This window comes from Coturnix japonica, chromosome Z (genome assembly GCF_001577835.2).
Source record: "Coturnix japonica isolate 7356 chromosome Z, Coturnix japonica 2.1, whole genome shotgun sequence".
In the NCBI taxonomy this organism is placed as follows: domain Eukaryota; kingdom Metazoa; phylum Chordata; class Aves; order Galliformes; family Phasianidae; genus Coturnix; species Coturnix japonica.
In genome coordinates, this window is record NC_029547.1 from 51,795,167 (window position 1) to 51,814,577 (window position 19,411).

General features: G+C 37.8%; 1 protein-coding gene across 9 annotated transcripts in view; it reads left to right on the forward strand.

The window, feature by feature from the left end:
* The window catches only part of FAM172A (family with sequence similarity 172 member A), a 244,424-nt gene that overhangs the window by 39,010 nt on the left and 186,003 nt on the right, over positions 1-19,411 (forward strand). For all 9 annotated transcript variants that reach the window (XM_015849692.1, XM_015849696.1, XM_015849699.1 and 6 more), the window contains one exon: positions 12,884-12,949. In XM_015849692.1, coding sequence (XP_015705178.1) covers positions 12,884-12,949 — 66 coding nt within the window. The remainder of the gene's footprint in view (positions 1-12,883; positions 12,950-19,411) is intronic.

A 19,411-nucleotide genomic window follows, 5' to 3' on the forward strand; every position in this document is an offset into this window, starting at 1 on the left:
AAATTGTCTACTTATTTCTCTGTAATAGCAGAAAAAAATTACAAAAGCTAGATACTAGGAAGAACTTTTCACACAGTTTTTGTATCATTGTCCAATGGGAATAGTCATTGCTTCTGCATTAGGTTTGCGACGGCGAGGTTCTGGTAACAGGTGGGTCTATGTGAGCAGAGCTACAACAGGGACTCACTGCTGCCAGAGTTGAGCCATGAGTGATGCTGAATATGCTCTGGAAGAGCAGGTATGAGAGAAACAGAAGCTGCTGCACAGCAGCAGATGGGAGAGAGGAGTAGGAAAAGGGAGAGAAGCAGTCATGCAGGTAACCCAGGTCAGTGCAGTCCAGGAGTGGCCCGAGGAGGCTGTCCCTGCAACACATGGGCACTGTGCAGAGCAGATCCCACCATGCAGCCATGGAGGAGCCCACGGTGCAGCAGCAGATGGGCTCTGGAGGCAGCACAGCCCGTAGGTACCCCCAGAGAGCAGCCTCGGGCTGGAGCTGCAGCCCAAGAGAGGAGGTCGTTGGGGGTTGGGGGGGCTGGAGGAGCTGCCACCTGTGGGGACCTATCAGGAGCAGTGCCTGAAGGGTGGGCCCTGTGGTACAGAGCTGTGCTGGGGCAGTGCTTGGAGAGCTGCAGCCTATGGGAAACCCATGCAAGATCAGCTGGGGAAGGACAGCATCCAGTGGGAGGGACCCACATGGAGCAGGGGCAGAGAATGAGTGTTACTGACTGTCTGCAGCCCTGGTTCCTCCTTCCCCAGCAAAGCTCAGAGGGAGGAGGTAGAAGAGAGTAAGGGTGAGGGGAAGGTGTTTTTAGTTTGCTTTTAGTTCTCACTGCTGCAGACCATTAGCAGTAGGTAGTAAATGGTCACATTCAGATGTTTTTTCAACATCATTTTCTTGGTTGGGTTGTTTCACAACTTCACAAAAGTAGTTTCTTGATTAGGTGGACAAGTAAAATGTTAAGCTATTTTAATGCAGAATTGCAAAGAGACAACATCATTGCCATCTGCAGCACTCCAAGGTGGGAAAACAGAGGAAAGTGATGGGCTATTATCCCTAGAAACTGATGAAAGGACCAACAGGAATTGCACAGTGCTGCTCCAGGGCAGTTCAGACTGCAGATGAAAAATTTCTTCACTTTAAGGGTGATCAAATAGTGGAACAGTCTTCCTTGAGAGGTGATGGATGCCCTGTGCCTGTCACTGTTCAAGCATTCTTTGGATAATACCCTCAATAACATGCTTTAACTTTTGGTTAGCCCTGAAGTGGTCAGGCAGTTGGACTAGATGATCTTTGAAGGTCCCTTCCAACTGAACTCTTAAGATATGTCTTATTTTACTTTTCAAATTTTATTGTGTAGTTGAATTATTTTTTGCTGATTGGGCTGAGAAATACAGGATTCTTTCTCAAATGAATGCACAGACAAAATTAATTAAAACATAGTAAATCATTGTATACAGAAAGCTGGAATTAGATGTTATTCCCCTTATGTGGGTATTTGTACCCACATAATTCAATGACAAGTTGTATACTGATGTGCTTTCTTTGGAAAACTCAGAGTGGTGGTGAACTGAGTTAAATCCAGCTGGTCACTGGTCATGAGAGGGGTCACTGCTGGTGCTAGTCCTGTTTAAAATATTTATTGATGATTTGGACAAGGGGATTTAGTACATCTGCTGTAAGTTTGCAGATGACATCAAGTTGAGAGGAAAAACCTGCCTGCTTGAGAGTGGGAAGGCTCTACAGTGGAATCTGAATAGGTTGGATTGATAGGCTGAAGCTAGTTGTGTGAGGTTGAATGGGACCAAGTGTGTGACCAAGAAGGTGACATCCTCACTTCAGAAATAGTGTAACCAGCTGTGACAGGGAAGCGATTGCACCCCTGTACTTGGCATTGGTGGATCTGCACCTTGAATGCTCTGTTCATTTTTTGGCCTCTCACAAGAAGGACATTAGAGTCTGGAGCACAAGTCTTGTAAGAAGCGGCTGAGGGAACTGCAGTTGTTTAGTCTGGAGAAGAGGAAGTTCAAAGGCAGACCTTATCATTCTCTGCAGCTCCCTGGAAGTGTGTTGTAGTGAGGTGGAGTTCAGTCTCCTCTCTTAGGTAGGTAGGAAAAAGACAAGAGATAACAGTAGAATCATAGAATGACCTGAGTTGGAAGGAACCTCAAGGTTCCAGCCCTCCTGCCACAGGCAGGGTTGCCAGCTGCTAGATCAAGTACTAGATCAGATTGCCCAGGGCCCCATCCAACTTGGCCTTTAACACCTCCAGGGATGGGGCATTCTGTTCCAGCACCTCACCATTCTCTCAGTAAAAAACTTCCCCCTGATATCTAATTTAATCCTCCCCTCCTTTAGTTTAAAAGCATTACCCCTTCTTCTATCACTGTCTACCCTTGTAAAAAGTTGGTTTCTCTCTGTTTATAAACTCACTTTAAATATTGGAGGCTCACAATGAGGGCTCTCTGCAGCCTTCTCTTTTCCAAGCTAAACAAACCCAGTTTCTTCAGCCTGTCTTCAGAGGAGAGGTGTTCCAGCCCTTTGATCATCTCTGTGGCCCTCCTATGGACCCTCTCCAAAAGCTCCACAACTTTCCTTGTTGGGGGTCCCATACTTGGAAGCAGTAGTCTAGATGGAGCTTCACAAGGGCAGAGTAGAGGAGGATGATTCACCATTTCTGTCAGAACCCAGAATATCATTGGCCTTCTGGGCTGCAAACACACACTGTTTGTTCATGTTAACTTTTTCATCAACCAGGACCCCTAAGTCCTTCTCAGTGAGGCTACTCTCAAGTTCTTCTCCTAGTTTGTGTACATACCTGGGATTACCTTGACCCAAGTGCAAAACCTTGCACTTTGTTTCATGGAACTTCATTAGGTTCACAAGGGCCCACCTTTCAAATTTATTAAGGTTCTTCTGGATGGCATTCCTTCCTTCTGCTTAATCAGCACCACTCACCTCGGTGTTCTCAGCAAATTGTTCAGGGTGCACTCAGTCCTACCATCTGTGTCACTGATAAAGATGTTGTCATGGTTTGGCCTGGTTTCCATGGCAAGGAAACCACCAAATAGTCCACCTTTCAAATCCATATCTCTCCAGTTTAGAGATAAGGATGTGGTGGGCCTTGCAGAAGTCTAGGTAGATGACATCAGTCACCTTCCTTTTGTCCAGCAGTGCTGTTACTCCATCTCACAAGGCCTTCAGATTGGTCAGACGTGACCTTCCCATGGCGAAGCCATGCTGGCTGTCTCAAATCATCAGCTTATCCTTCATATTCTTTAACATGTCTTCCGAGAGGATCTGTTCCCTGATCCTCCCAGGCACAGAAATGAGGCTCATTGGCCTGTCATTCCCCAGGTCTTCCTTCCACCCTTTCTTGTAAAAGGGAGTGATGTTTCCCTTTTTCTAGTCCCTGGGCCCTTCATGTGATAGGCATGACATTTCAGGTAGGATGGAGAGCAGCTGGCAACCACATCAACCACCTCCCTTAGGACCCTGCAATGCATTTCATCCAGCCCTATGTGCTGTTACAAATTCAGTTTCACGAGACTTGCTCTGCCCTCACGGCGGGAGAGTAATGGACTTTAGTTACACCATGGAGGTTCAGGTTGGACATTCAGAAGAATTTCTAATCAGAAAGAGTATTGAGCTGCTGGAACAGGCTGCCAGTCATGAGTGAGGTGGTAATGTCTCTGTCCCTGGAACTGTTCAAGAAGTGTCTAAATGTAGCACTGTGGGACACAGTTTAGTGGGCATTGTGAAGATGGGTTGGGGTTAGACTAGATAATCTTACAAGATCTTTCCCAGGCTTAAAGATTCTATGATTCTATAAAACATGCATGCTATGTAATTGACTACATGAGTTCATCAGTCATAATTTCATAGGAAGATGCTTTTTGGACATCATCATGAAAATGAACAGCTGCCAGTATCCTTCAGTACTGCCCTCTTTTTATATGAAGTAGAACAAACTTTGATGTTGATTTTACAAATGTTCTTTGCCACCAGCATTTCTTCTTTTTAGAACTGTTTTAAAAATAAGTTTGAAGAAGCATTTGATTTAATCTTTCCAAGTTTAATTTAATGAAGGCATTTTGATTATATATTTCATTATTACAGTAAGTGATTTCAGGTGTTTTGTATGAGGATGTAAGTGCAAAGTTTTTCCTTGTTACGTAAGAAGCCATCATTCTTATATCTTGGTCAAAAGTTCTATACTGGCATTTGCATTACCTAGAGTTCTTTGTAGTTTTCTCCCTCTGAGTTTCCCTACCAGTGGAACACAGGACTAGGTTAGACATTCTCAATCACATGGAATAGAAAATGAAAACAATTTATTGAGAAATAAGGAGGAAAGAGAATAGAAAAAGGTTTGTCAGTGTCCAAGGTGTTTTCTTAACCTTCAGCTAGATATCCCCAGAAGAGACAGTGCCTTCAGGGCAAGTTTTTCTCTCCTTAAGGGGAAGTTTCTTTCAGAGTACCAGGTTTCCTATCCATGTACTAGAAAAGCACAATGAGAGGTAGCTATTTCTCTTAGAAGTTAGCTCCTGGCTTTTGTCAGTTACTTAAAGCAACTGAGAGTCAGAGCCTTCCTTTATAAGGATGCAATGAGTTAATGACCTCTTCGCAATCTATTTGGTTTGCTTGACCTAGTAATAAGATGCAAGAATTTAATACTGAAGCCCTTTTCTTTTTTTTTTTCTTTTTTGGTGTGTGTTTGCTTCTAAGGGTGTCGACCATAATTTGTGTCAAGAATAGAAAAAAGTGCTGCTAATGGTCAGATTCATGGCTCTTTTCACTCAAATTTATGTAGATCCAATTTATTTTGACCCACTGCTGTTCTGAAGCATGGTGGCAAAATGGTTAAGGCATCTTGCTATGGGAAGGAGTTGTTAATTTGAGCTCTGCTCTGGATTTACATAAAATTAAGCCTTCAGTCCATCTGTGAATATTTATCTGGTCATTTCTGCTGAGGAATCAAAGGTGATAAAATGAGATGCTTGACACATCACTGGCTTTTTTGTCTGTGACTACAAAAGCTGGTATGCTTTAACCATGTAAATCTGATACATCAGTTGGATTTGGCATAGATTTTTAAAATCTCAAAAGTGCACAGCACCAGGTCTCCTCCTAATCTGCAGCGTCTTTCATTAGTAGTTGTAATAATCAGAACAACTAATGATCTTTCTTCCAGGTGCCTTTTTGCAACTCACTGCTAATACGAAAATTGCATGTAGTAATCCTAACCTGTAGTTCTTGAATTGGAATATTAAAATTTGTTTACAAGTCAGGTTTGCATTTGTAATTTTGTGTTTTATTCTGTGTCCTTTATTTTATTTTATTTTTTTTTTTTTTTGCAACCTTTTTGGTTTTCACCTCAGTTTGGGGATAGTGGTGATGCTTTCTGCTGATGCTTAAGTGCTCTAGTACAAGGTGCTTGACCGAAACCTCTACTTCTAGTGGCATGCATAGAAGTATAAGTATGTATAGTTTTAGAAAACTGAAAATTTTCTTAAGATGGACTATATAACTAGGCAGTTTATGAAGCTAGATAATGGTTAAGTTAATCTAAAACATGAGATGCATTTTTGTAAAAATAAATAAAATGTAAGCAAAAAAAAAAAAAGAAAGAAAGAAAAATAAACCAACAGGTGTCAGCAAAGACCATGTAACAAAACATTGGATCATATCACAACCGTATATGCTACATTCCTGACAAATCCCTGTTATTTTTCATTTAATTCTCTCAAAAGATCTTGAGATCGTATTTGTGATCAGTCAAATTAGAATCCAAAATATCACACCCATGCATTAAGACTGAATTGAATTGCTTTCAGTAGAAAATGCAAGAAATCCCTTAGAGGTAATGTCAATTCCATCTTAATGAATTGTTCTCCCACACTATAATCCAAGTGAGGTCTTTTGTGGATTTGTAAAATGCCATTGATTTTTTTTTATTATTTTTTTTTTTTTTAGCTTGCAGTGAACAGAGCCTCTGGAAAGTCCATTCAGCTTTTAGGATTTTTTGTTCTGACATAGTGATGGTGGATTATTCTTTTTTTCTTGTTTTTTGTTTATCCCAGTACCTTGGTATGTCTGTGTCTAAGAGCAGAATGTCAAAACGTTCCTTTGCATCCCTCATTGTTACTTATTGGCAGGTTTGTCACTTGAGGGTCAAAATAAAGCTCATTCAACCAAGGCTATGGCAGCCACGGTAGCAAGCCTCAGGTCAGTCCCACCACTTGAGATTTGCCGCAGGGCAGTCGGTTGGAATTCATTTTGCTTTTTTTTTCCACTAAGCCTTGCTGCTGCTATACTGTAAAAAGGAAAAAGTTGTGCGTTGGCTACTGTATGTTATAAGCATTGTTTTTTCTTCTCCTGCACATTTTCTCTTTTTGCCATTGAGGAGCTCATTATCATTCAGGTGATAAATATGGTAATATGAGAAGGGACATTAAGCAGTGGATCATTTGGTCATCATACTGCTGCTAGTGGTTTTTACTTGTTTATTTCTCTGATTAGTTAAACAACACTCAGCCCGTGAATACAGCCTTGAAATTCTTAGAAAATTACTAGTTATGCTTAGCAACCTATCTGCAAGATTGAATTTAAATCATTTGAAAATAATATTCCTTCCATACATAAGGAGGATCCATTTAAAAAAAAAAAAAAAAAGTTAGATTCAACAAGGCTGTAAGTCAAGAAGGCTGCAAGAGAGCTTCTCTTGCTCTACAGTGTAGCGTCCAGTTAAACATACATGTGATGGCTGCTCCAAAAGTAATGCCTCATACTTTATGATGTTGGACCCTGATGTTAGAGGCAGATGTTGGTGTTATGGCAGTAGGGGTGGAACCTTCCCACCAGTATTCCATTACATTTTGTTGCCATGCAACAGATAGCAGCAGAGGGACAGTCTGACAGGATGGCATCTGACATGGGAGTGCAGATGAAGCAAAAGCATGTCACTGAATTCTTCCAAGTGGAAAAAATAGCAACCATTGATATTCATTGCTTCATGGTTTATGGAGTCCAAACAGTGTGTGTGAGCTCAGTGTGCTGGTGGGTGGTGCGTTTCAGCAGTGGCAGCAGCTACAGTGGACACCTCCAATGGTACAGATTGTTATGAGCACAGTAGGCAGGCTCTTGTTGATTGCTGGTGGAAATGCATAACTAATAGTGATGACTATATTGAGAAATGGTGTTTTGTAGCTGAGAATTTTCTCTATTAAACAGTGTTATTGTTCTCACTGTATCTGTTGTATTTACCATGGAAATAAATAGGAGGCATTGCTTTCAGAGCACCCTATTTACTTAAGGATAAAAGAACACAAAGGTAAATGACATTGATTTTGATCTATATGTAGAATTCACAGACAGACTGATATTGCTGAACCGTTATACATTTTAAGTGTACTTTTGTCACAACATAGGAACTGACAAGTGATTGAACCTAAAGGTTGAATTTTCTGTACTCTTTAAAGAAAAAGAACAGTTTAATTTTTCTTTACTCAAAGTGCAGCTAATTATATCCATGTGTGTTATTTTAGTGGTAGATGTGGTCAAACTTGAGGTTACAGAATTGTTAGTTCATAAGGTTAATAGAAGAATAATAAATACAATGGGAGGGTGTTGAGATTTGGTAGGTCTTATGAAAACAGGACATCAGGAAAGAGGAAAAATGCCATGCCATGTGTTTTTTGTCTATAATCTATTTAGTTTTAGATTTATCATCTATATAATTCTGAAAATTCTAGCTGATATATTGGAGCTTTAAGTAAAATTATCATCATTAAGTTATCTTGCTCTGCAGTCTATCTTGAGAACTTTCTTGAAAAATGAATGAAAGCAAGTAGTCTGACAAGGTATTCAAGGAGTGTTGTTTCACAAATAGGCATCTTTGGAGGCAGAAGCCTCCTGTCCTTTGAATAAGCATTACATGTAGCACTGCAATGTTTCTTGTCCTTGATGTGAAGTGGCTGCTGCCAACTTTGAGAGAATAGTTGTGTGTCCATTCTCATTTAGTCCCTGGAGTAGTAAAAAGTGTTAGCATGTAGCATTTGTGATGGTTGGATCCTGTTCGTGATTGGAATAGCTGTGAATGAGGAATATGGTATGGGAAGTCTTAGATTCATCCGACGAAATCTTGTCCGTGGAAGAATATATTCAATCCATAATTTGATCCTTTCCTCACATCCACCCCCACACCCCCCCTCGCCACCACCCCCCCTCTCCCACGCACACAAATCTACAAGTGTGAAGGAGCAGGCAGTGGTGTGGACATTGTATTTTAACAGCTTGTCCTTTCTCCAAGGTTTTGCAGTCTGTCTTCTGTCCTGTGACTGATTGTAATGTCAGCTGGTTTTGTGTTTGTTGTCCTTGTCTTGCCACACGTTCTTTATTCTTTATCATGTGCTAACATTACACTAACCACTTAGCGGGTTCACTACGATTTTGTTCAGGAGGTTTGCACATATGGGACAAGAGAGGGACAAGAGATATTCGGTTGTCTTTGAAGAATGCACTAACTGAAGGGTTCCCCACATCTGTCATGAATCCATTAACATTTATGGCATGGTAATGGTTTCCAGTGAGTACTGATAGAACAAGGCCACACAGCACAAAGATCTTTGCCATTTATTTAATGTTTGTTTAACAGATAATTAATCTGGGGGAAGTAGTTTGTTTTATCTTGTTCTTTTTCACCTCTCCAACAAGTTTGAAAGAATGACCACTCAGAGAACCAGAGAATTCAGAGCCTGAGTTGTGAAAACAGCAGGGAGGAGGCCTGCCTGGCAAGGCTCAGTGCACTTCATTGCATCCCAGCATGTTTTTTGATGTGGGGTGTACTGAAACAGCTCAGCTGGATTAGAATGTAGGTGTAACAAAACAAGTCATTGAGTTGTGATCTATTATCTGTATACCTGGCTATCAGTGTTATGAAAAGGTTCACCAGTGGGTCGTGTGTAGCTCTGCTTTTTCTCCTATGTGTCAAGTTTGTTCTTGTATTTTTGATATGGTTTAGAATACTTCTATTTCTTACTGAATTAAAATTCAGGGTATATTACCTAAAGTTTTTTGGAGATGCCTTCTTGCTTTGAGGGCATGCTTGCAGTTGTCCTCTTTTCCATACTACTGCTATTTAAGGATCTTTAGTGCTCACTGACTGTGCTGAAGGACTCTTCCTTTTCTATTTCTCTGCACTTACGTTCAGGCTTCTATACTTCAGGATCTTTGTAACTTGTTATTCTAAATGGTTCTTAGTTTAATTTTTGTTTTCCCTTGCGTGCTAGTATTGATCCTTTGGTCACTTGGCTTCAGGATTATATGTTGCAAAGATTTTAAATTATGCTGCTAACAGAATTTTTCTGTGCTTTTTGGTTGTTGAAAATAGTTTTATACGAACAGTATAATCTTAGAACATGAGCCATATGCAGCTAGGACCATACCAACTAATGTCTACTAGAATTATAGGTACCAAAATTTGGGGTTCCATAAACACTGCAGAGCCATTATTGTTTTGGTCACCGTTGTGAAGATGCTTAGCAATGCAAGGGTAAAATCTCACCTCTGTCTAAAAGCTTCTGTGATCTTCTCTCTCTGTCTCTGTTCTCTTTGTTGTCTATCCAGGTGATCAAATTTAATTGCTCCATAATTAAAATTATTTTGGCTGTGGAGCCATATGGGGAAGCTGAATGAAATCTATCTGTCTGATTATTTTTTATCCCTATATGTTATTTCTAACATTTCATAACTATTGGCATTCAAATTTGTATTGTTGAAGCTTCTTTATATTATTGGTTTAATCTTTTTTCAAATATAATAAATATTACTGTTCATACCATAAGGCTGTATAAGACTTTTGAACTTCATAGATATCTTATTTTGGGCCCATAGTTATTTGAAAAGGTACTTCTAGAGGTATTGTCACTGTATGGATAATATCTAAGTCAGAAGGTTTACTGAGCATTCAGGTTTGATTCCTGTCCTGAACCATATGCATTACTGCTTTAAAGTCAATAGTAGATGAAGATAATCTGTGACCAGGAAATAATAGCACATTATCCTGTGTTTTTAATATGCCTCACGGGATAATGTGCTATTGTTACTGCTCAGGATGTGTTAGGATTAGCTGTCTGTGGTCTCTGCTTTCTGTAGCCTGCTATTTTTTTATTTTTTTTAAATTTTTTTTAGATTTTTTTCTGGTCCAGACAAAGTAAGTAAAGCTGTGACATCGTTTTTTTCCTCCTGTCTACTGTCTCCTCCAGGCCATTGATTTCACACATTTTGGGAAGCTTTAGTCTTGGCTTTTTCTTGTCCCATCTCAGACACTTGGTGCTTCCTGCTCACCAGTGGCCTTGTTACCTGGAGTTACAGTGCAGCATACTGCTCATTGTCTGACCTCATGAGTTGGAAGAGCCTTGCAATAGACATATATATCAATAAATCTTTTCTGTTATCTTCCATCCTTCCGGGCTGACAGAATACCAGCCATTACTAAAATATATCCTGGAACTTATTGAACTCCTTCTCCCCCCCCCCCCAAAAAAGAAAAAACAAAACTCTCTTGTGGTCTTAAATACACAAGGGTAGTTTACAGTTTTCTTCTTCAAGTTGTTCTCAGACTTGAAGGCCATCCAGGTGCTGAGTTGTCTGAATCTTACATTTCCATTAGCAACCTCAACCTTTTTTCTTCACATGTTCTCTTGCTGAACACGTTCATTAGATTATGTCTTCGCTCTACAGGAGTGCTCAACTGATTTAACCATTCAATTTTTAAGGATGATATGACTGTTTATTATATTAGAGTAGTACATAAAGAGACAGGATCAGAGCCCCATTGAGTCTAGCTCTGGAAAAACTCGGTAAAGGTTTGCATCTGCCCTGAAGACATCACAGTCTGAATGGATAAGAGAGAATAGAAGATGTAGATATGTAACACTGCTTCAAAAAAAGAGACTTTTACAAGTAATGTCTAAAATATATTTTCTTCATAGCAATTTTTTTTTTTCCACTTCCACAGGTTCTTCTGGTTTTTCTGATGGTTTGTAGATGCTTGAATTTAGAGTGAAAAATAACATTTCTATCTTTGAGGCCATATTATCATAATATTCATTTTAATGTCTGAACAGCATCAGTATCTGAGACTGCAGGAACTTAACTGCTTTACTTGCTGGCATTACACTGAATTTGATTTCGGTGAACCATAAAAAGTTTGGCCCTGAAGGTAAAATTACACTGTATGCATGTTCCTAACATACTGCTTTGGGGATAAACATGTCTTAAATCAACTCATCGCTCACAGCTAAATTCCTTCCCCAAATGCAGTTTCTGTATAGATAGTAATGTTTAGTAAGAATGATTTTCTTTAAAACTATAAAGTTTTTTAAACGTAATTCTATCAATAAACATATTTGAGCAGAGTAGGAAAGAATTCACAGAATCCTAATAAAGATTTAGTTTTTTGTGTAGCGGAAGATTAGGGAAGGCAGGGGACGGGTACAACTTTTTAATTAGCTTTCATCAGTACCTCTAATTTTTTCAGATATGTTCTAAATGTTTGTACATTTTGTTTGCTCACATGTACATAACGAAAACTGTTGGACTTCAGTGAAACTTTATTTGGTAATTCTGCATTTGGAAAATTAAAATTGAAGTTTATGATACCATGGCTCCTACTTGCTCAGTTCACAGTGTGTTGTTAAGATGCCATCACTTGGGAGCTTTTGTTACAGCAGCATTTCTGTGGCTTAATATGCCATGGGTTCAGATGGCAGTAATTGTGGCCTTGAGCAGTTGGACAAAAGAATACCAGGTGGGTTTGTATCCAGATATTCTTCGATTAATAATTCCAGTCTTAGATCTTGTGATGTCTGGAATTTACATCGTTCCCTAACCTTTAAAATGAAGGCAAGCACCATTTGAAGCTCTTAATGAGCAGGGTTTCTTTCCTCTTTAATGTGTGCCCCTTTTTTTTTTCAAGTTTCAGAAGCCAGTGAAATCCAGGCAGTTACTTCTGAACCATTTTTACAGCTCCACGTGGACAAACCACTTCAGTTTGTTCCTCAACTTAATTTGCAAATTAATAATAGTTTAAAAGTTTTTCCATCTGCATCTCCATTTTCATACAATGTATAAGGATGAAAAAATGTCCTTATTTAGGAGGTAAACTTTTGAAGTCTGAACAATTTGGTTAAGTTTGAAGCAGCAACTCTTTGGTTGTGACTGGGGTTTTTTTCTTGTTGTTGTTGATGGTCTTTGAAATAATTCCTTTTGTTTCAAGTCTCAAATTTCAATTTTATTTCTACATGGAGACAAGTGACTTAAACTCCCCCATACTGGGAAATCAGTCAGGGTTTTTTTTCTATTTGGAACACCTTTGACCCATCCCTCCCCAGTTCAATGAATAGAAATGGCAAGGCAACTTGTGCTGAGGGTGACTAAAGATCTGCTCTCCATGTAGCTCATGAAGTGAGCCTGCAGGGGTGAGGGTTTCAGGAGTCCTGCTTAAGGAAAAAATGCTTTTAAAGTGTTTCTTTGCAAAAGAGATCCTTTCTTGTGCCCCCGAGTATATATTAATTGGTTATAATCCTTAGTTTTCAGGCACATAATTATTCACACAGCAGCAGGTGATGGATTCACAGGTACAGTTACAATTTCTTTGTACTGGCAAGCAGTCTTTACTGAGAGCCAGAGAGGACCCTTTTGTATAAAGCTCTGTGTTCTATAATTAGTTGTACAGCAACGAATTCAGATATGTGGCAAAACATGCGCAAGCTCTCAGAAGTTTAACCAACTAGCCTTCAACTTATCTGCCTGGATATGTAATTACTGTAAGTAATTTAACTTTTGTTTGCTTTTTCTTTTGGTCTGTTTTTTTTCCTCCAGATTATTACTAAACATGTTTATAGACTACTGGAAGACGAATGCCACTTGAAAAAAGTAACTCTCCCAGTAAGTATAAATATTTTTCAAAGATATCTTTCACTTGGATCTGTGAAATGTAGAGAATGTGATTCAGTTTTCAGATAAAGACAGGGACTCTGTGCAAAGTGCAGTCTCAGAGCACTGATTTCACATGCAGCATGTGTGCACATCTGGAGAAATGGTTTTGTGTGGCTATTAATGTGCTTGTTTTTTCCAGCTGAGCCTTCCTCACCTCACCAGATTATTCAGCATGTCCTAATTTTTGGTAGAGGAACGGTTAAGTTTTTTGAAATGTTGTTTTTGAAGATTTTATATTTGGACAGGTGCCTCCAGCAGAGAAATTACCCCAAAGAGGAGTCTCAGTAAAACTATTCCATGTCTTTTTGTTAAAAAAACACATTTTCAGTAACTTATAATATGTATGTGCTATAAAGTGCCAGTGTTCTTTAGTAAAAATATGTGGTCAGCCCTTAGAAGTGACAGAGCACTCCACAGACAGTATGAAAGAGTTCATCTGTCTATAAGGGTATTCGATAACATGATGTTCAGTGAGGAACCATTAATATGATTGCTCTGTGTAGATTTTCCATCTCTATTAGAATGGAAGATGAATAAGCTTGGACTGAGTTTCACCGTACTGCCATCACCTCTGTCACTTGTGCAGTACTCTCTTCTGCTCTGCTCTGAGCTTTGAGTGTCTAGGTTGGGAGAACTGTTCATTATTTACTCTTTTTCTGTGATTTATGTAGTAAGCACAGATGTACTGATGGATTTTGTCACAAATACATTTAAAACATTTTCAAATTTATTGCTTTCAGCTTCTCCTAAGTGTTGTAGTTTAGTTGCGTTTTGGAGTAAAGGACAAACTTTCAGTGCAATTTCATTTTGAGAAGTGTGGAAAATTTATTACAAGCTATAAATAATGTTGTTAATTGTTGTTTGCAAGAAGCCCGTTTCACAGTCAAAAACAAATTATGAAGAAGGCTACAATAATTAAGAAGGTGAAAAATCAAAGCTGCCTAAATACTATGTTTACGTCACCCAGACGTTTTGCAAGTAACATCACAAATAAGCATAGTTTAAATTGGTAGAGGACACTGATAGAAACAGTAAGATGGCTTGCGGCAAGATTAAGACATGTTAAGTGAGGAAGATAGAAAAGAGTATTATAGCTGTTGTTTCATATCACAGTAAGATCACTAAAAAGGAATTCGAGGAGCTTTTTGTAGTTGTGATGGCAATTAATAACACAAATCATGAATTAGATAGGTGAGCTGCCTGCATATTGAATCATCAGCTCAAATGAGAAAAAAAAAAATGTTTTTTCCCAATACAAATTGTCCAGAAACTTCCACACTAGATGTTTTTGGGTTTTCTTGGAAACAGGATGAACTTCTGAAGAACTGTCTCAAATTGGCATATCAGTGGCACATATCTTAGAACAAATTGATTTACTGTACAGTAATCATCTTCCTGGATGAGGTGGTTTTTAAACATGGGGTTCTGTAAGAAATCAAACATGAAGCTGCATACAACTATTATGTAATTTACTGCTTAAATCAGCTTCTCTCAAAAGAAGCATGGACAGGGGTCAGTGTGATGGTCTTTGAAAGGGCTCCAGGAGAGATTCCTAGAGGTGTATATAAGGAAAGAATATTTTGGGACAAAAGTCAGCACCATTTTTGTTTTAGAAGACCTGCTAGAATTCATCAAGGGCCTCAGAGATCACATGAAAATAAAGTATCTTATCAATAAAAGAGTACATGGATTTCCAACAAGATTACAAAATGCTTTTAAAGAAAACACTTTTTGGCTTTCTGTGGTATGTTTGGTCACACCTTCCCAGCTCTTACATGCAGGATGTGACACACATGAGGCAGGAGTCTTTCTATGGGTTAATAATTGGCTAAAAGGAACAAAAAACAAACAAAAAAAAAGATATTTGTACTATACAGATGAAAGTAGGCGTAGTCAATGTGATGTTATTAAGCTCTGCAATGACATACTAATATATAAAAAGAAAGAAGGAATTAATAGAACATAAGTAAAGCGGCTGATTTTTCTAAAATGATAATGAATACTTAAATCTAAAGCTGATTCAGGTGAGGTTTATTATATATTATTTAATGCTACTGGATGATTAGGTGATGAAATGACATGAGATTCAATTCTGGTAAATGTGAAATTGTGGGGAAAAGAACTCGCTCTGTAAACATACTGGTAGCCTCTAAATGAGCTATTACTACTCAGGAAAGATCTTGGAGTGATTGTGAATAGCTCTCTGAGAACATCAGTTAGTGCTCAATGGCAGTCAAAAACCCTCAAAGGAAATAGGATGTTAGGAATTATGAAGTGTTGAGAACAAAACAGAAAAACATAGTCATTCCACTCATTATGTGGTACCCCATCTTGAACACTGCATGGAACCTGGACACAGTATTAAAAAGGATATGTAGAATTAAAAAAAAAAAATACAGAGGAGGGTTGCAAGGATGTTCACAGGCATGAAATGCTTTTCATACAAAGAAAGATTAGACAGCTTGGAAAATAGAAGGAATATGACAAATCTATAAAATCATGAAAGGTGTAGAGAAGATGAATAGGGAATGTTTTTTTGCTTTTTTTCATAATAGAGAAGCTAAGGGGCATCAAGTTTAAATTATCAGGCAGGAGATCTCTACTGAAAGAGAGGAAGTACTTTCTTCATATAGATCCCAATTATATTGTGGAACTCATTGATGCAGAGTACTGTTAAGGAGAAAGGTACAAATGCATTCAAAAAGCCTATTTGACAGTACTGAGGTGTGAGAGTTACAGTGAATTCTTGTGGTCGCTTGTCCAGTTATAAAGCATGTCCCAGGAAGCTCAAAATTTGCTGTCTGCCAAAAATAAGAGTGTCAACATTCTTTTCTCATACTGTTTCACTAATCAACCTGCAAGTTATCAGAAAAAGGATACTGGGACCTGTAGTCTGATTAGTGCAGCCATTCTGGTTCTTATGTAAAAATTTCTGAGTTAAATATGGAAATATTGTTCCTGAACTTTGTCACAGAAGATCAGTAGGTTGGTGTACAGTCTATTATTTTAGTTTGAGCTTATAATGAGGTTGATAGTGTAATGATGTTTCAATACATTAGATGTGTTTCAGGGCTGTGTGAACTGTAGTGCTTTTCTTTCCAAAGTACTGAAGTGTGCTGAAATTCTGTGCTTCACTGACAGCATTTCATGTTCTCCTATCTTCCTTAATTTCCACTTCCTGAATGAAATCCAACTGCTGTCTTTATTTTACTTTCTCAGGTGGCATTTTCAGTTTTGGAAACAATCATTTGTAAATTTCCTTTCATTTAAAAAAAAAAAAAAACAAAAAACAAAAAAACAGTTTGGGAATTTGGGAATCTGGAAAGATTGCCTGTCATTTTGTTTCACTAACATCTGTGCCAAATATGAATCCAAACCTTTTTTCATCTGGAGCAGCTTAAATGTTTTTTGTGTTACTGTTTCTGTAAAACACTGTAGTTTTCTTCAAGTTCAATAACTGCTCCTGGACTTGAAAATTTAAATGAAGAGATTCGTATTCACGGAGAAACAGTTCAATTATTTCTTTTAAATTTCTCATTTTGTGCTCCATTGAAGGTTGTATAATAAATACAAAGAAGGCTGAAGTTGGGTTTTTTTGTTTGTTTGTTTTTTATCCAGATTAAGCTTTTGTTTTTCTTGTTTAAGTGACTGATCTTTGCTGTTCTTTAGCTGATGAGGACAAATAGAGAGTGCTTCTGAATTAAATGCATCTTTAACAGCTTCTGGGAATGTCTAAGATGGAAGTTTAAATAATTACTAACATGTTTTATTGACAGTAGTACTGAAAGGTCTCACTTTGCAGAGTCTTCTAACTTACCAATGCTTTGCTCTTTCACTTCAATAGATAAAACCTCATTCAGTAGTTCTCTTGATCTACTAGAAAGTCAAGAATTATTTTTCCATGAGAAACAACAATTTCTTATCTCCACTGCCTATTCCCTTTTGTTACCCAAGTCCAGTTAATGCTTGGTTGTAAAAATTCGACCAGTTTCAGGTGTATTCATTTATTTCTGGTAATCACCAAACGCTAATTAGATGCTTGCAGTATTGATCAGCAGCTTTCATTTTGTACAGTATGATTGAAAAATTGTAAATCTGGACATGCAATTTCATGAAGACACTAATGTAAGTGAGTTAACATGTATTATGTAGAACTACATAATGGGATTTTCTTACCTTGCAACACAAATGAACAGTTTTCTTCCTCCACCAGCTACTCATAATTGTCAGTCCGTAGAGTCTTTTGTTACATTTATTTTTTGTTACATTTATTTTCCTTGTTATTTCCTCCACTCTCAAGGTGCATCTGTTTCACCTGTTTGTACACTTGTTCAGCTTATGATTTTTAATGTGTTTCTTAGCTAACATGAGAAAAACACTTGGAATTTCTTTCCTTTAGAACTTTAAACTTTAGCAATCTTAAACAAAATAGGCAGAATTAAAGACCTCTGGATCTTAGTTTGCTAATGCTAAGAACTGAAAATTGAGTCATAACGTAGATGTTTTAGGATGAATGTCAGAATAACATCAGATTTAGAGTATATTTTGTTATTACCCTAAGTATTGGTAGCAACTATGAAAAATAATAACTATTCTGTTATTCAAATATTCTATACACTGACACTGACATCATCATATGATAGTTTATCTGAGATTGAATACTTGAATGGAGCGTATAAACAGGAGAGGTAATGGCTATTTATAAACATGGATAGTGATCGGAAAAGGGGAAATGGTTTTAAACTGAGATAGGAGATTTAGGTTAGATATTAGGAGGAAAGTTTTCACACAGAGGGTGGTGACACTGAAACAGGTTGCCCAAGGAGGTTGTGGATGCCCCATCCATGGAGGAATTCAAGGCCAAGCTGGATGTGGCTCTGCGCAGCCTGGTCTGCTGGTCAGCGACCCTGCACTTAGCAGGGGAGTTGAAAATCAATTATTATTATGGTCCTTTTCAACCCAGGCCATTCTGTGATTCTATGATTCTGTGATTGCGCTCATGGAAAAATAATCTCACTGTTTGAAAATTGCAAAAACTTCATTATATGCGTAAAATGAATAACTCCTCAGGGAATTCTTCATAACTGTAGATGTTCATAAAACTTAATATGTAATTTTGCATTAGAAAAATAAATCTGAGAAAGTAAACATTTAACAGTACTTCTAAGTTCTAAATTATCAGCAAAACATAGATTTGCTTGACATTACTAGCTACAAATCTTGAGAAAACTGTTATTGCATGTGAATAACAATCCTGAATCAAGTTGTAAAATTAGACTAATTGAAGCTGAGCATTTCACTGAACTTATTCAATTTGTCTTTAAACAAAAGATCAGAAATAAGTGTGTGTGAATAGCTCCAGAAAAGAAAGAGGCTGATAAAAATAAGTTATTTTAAATGTACTCAGTTTGTTTAGCACTAAGTGGCATTATGCATTGATTTGCCAGTAAAATGTGGTTGTGCACAAGAGTGACCTTTATGGGCATTCTCTAGTTAAATCTGGATTTAAGAAATTGTTACTGTTGGAAGAGAACTTAACTTGAGGCAAAGTTTCCAATGGTAATTCAGTTGAAGAAAGGAACTAACAGTTATTTTTTAACAGCTTGATAGATATTTTTGATTTTTTAGGTTAGTGTAATTGCAAAAGCGTGAAGTAGAATTGCGTCTTCTTGAACGTATGATTATTATGTGCTGATATTTCATAACTGCTGAACAGAAAATTAGTTTTCTAAATACTGAAACATACAACTGGGCTGTAGCTTGTTGAAATACAAATTTTTGAAGTTTTGTCCTAATTGTATTATTGTACATTTTCAGTTTGTGTGCAGAAGTCAACTACATCATGTCAAATACTATTTGAAACTTGGTATTACCTGGCTGTTTACATCTTCCATGTTCATAGAATCATAGAATCATAAAATTACCCAGGTTGGAAAAGACCTTGAAGATCATCAAGTCCATCATACCTCAGAAGTGGCTGTGTGATATGACTATATCCCCAGACTGTAATAAAGTTGTACTCATAAACTCTTTTCAATTGAAATTTTTTTAATTACATTTTGTGTTTTTCTGCGAACTGTGGGAGATGAGTACATTTCCTGTTGTTAAGAATGAAAGCTGAGGTGCATTAAATGTTTTTTTATTCTGGAGTAGAGCATAAGGTCTTCGCCCCTGTGGCAGATGCTGAATGTTCTTCCAATTTGGGATTCATTTTGTTCAAGTAGCCTCATTGACTTCATGGAAAAAAATAAAAATAGGCAAGGCTTAAATTTAAAAAGTCTGGAGATGCGTGCAGAATTGATTTTTCCTGAGGGATGGTGAATAGCATATCCAAGTATAAGAGAAAAACTCAAGTATTTCAAGCAGCCCTTTTCTCAGTATAAGGCTCATATCCTGACCTGATTTCCGTCA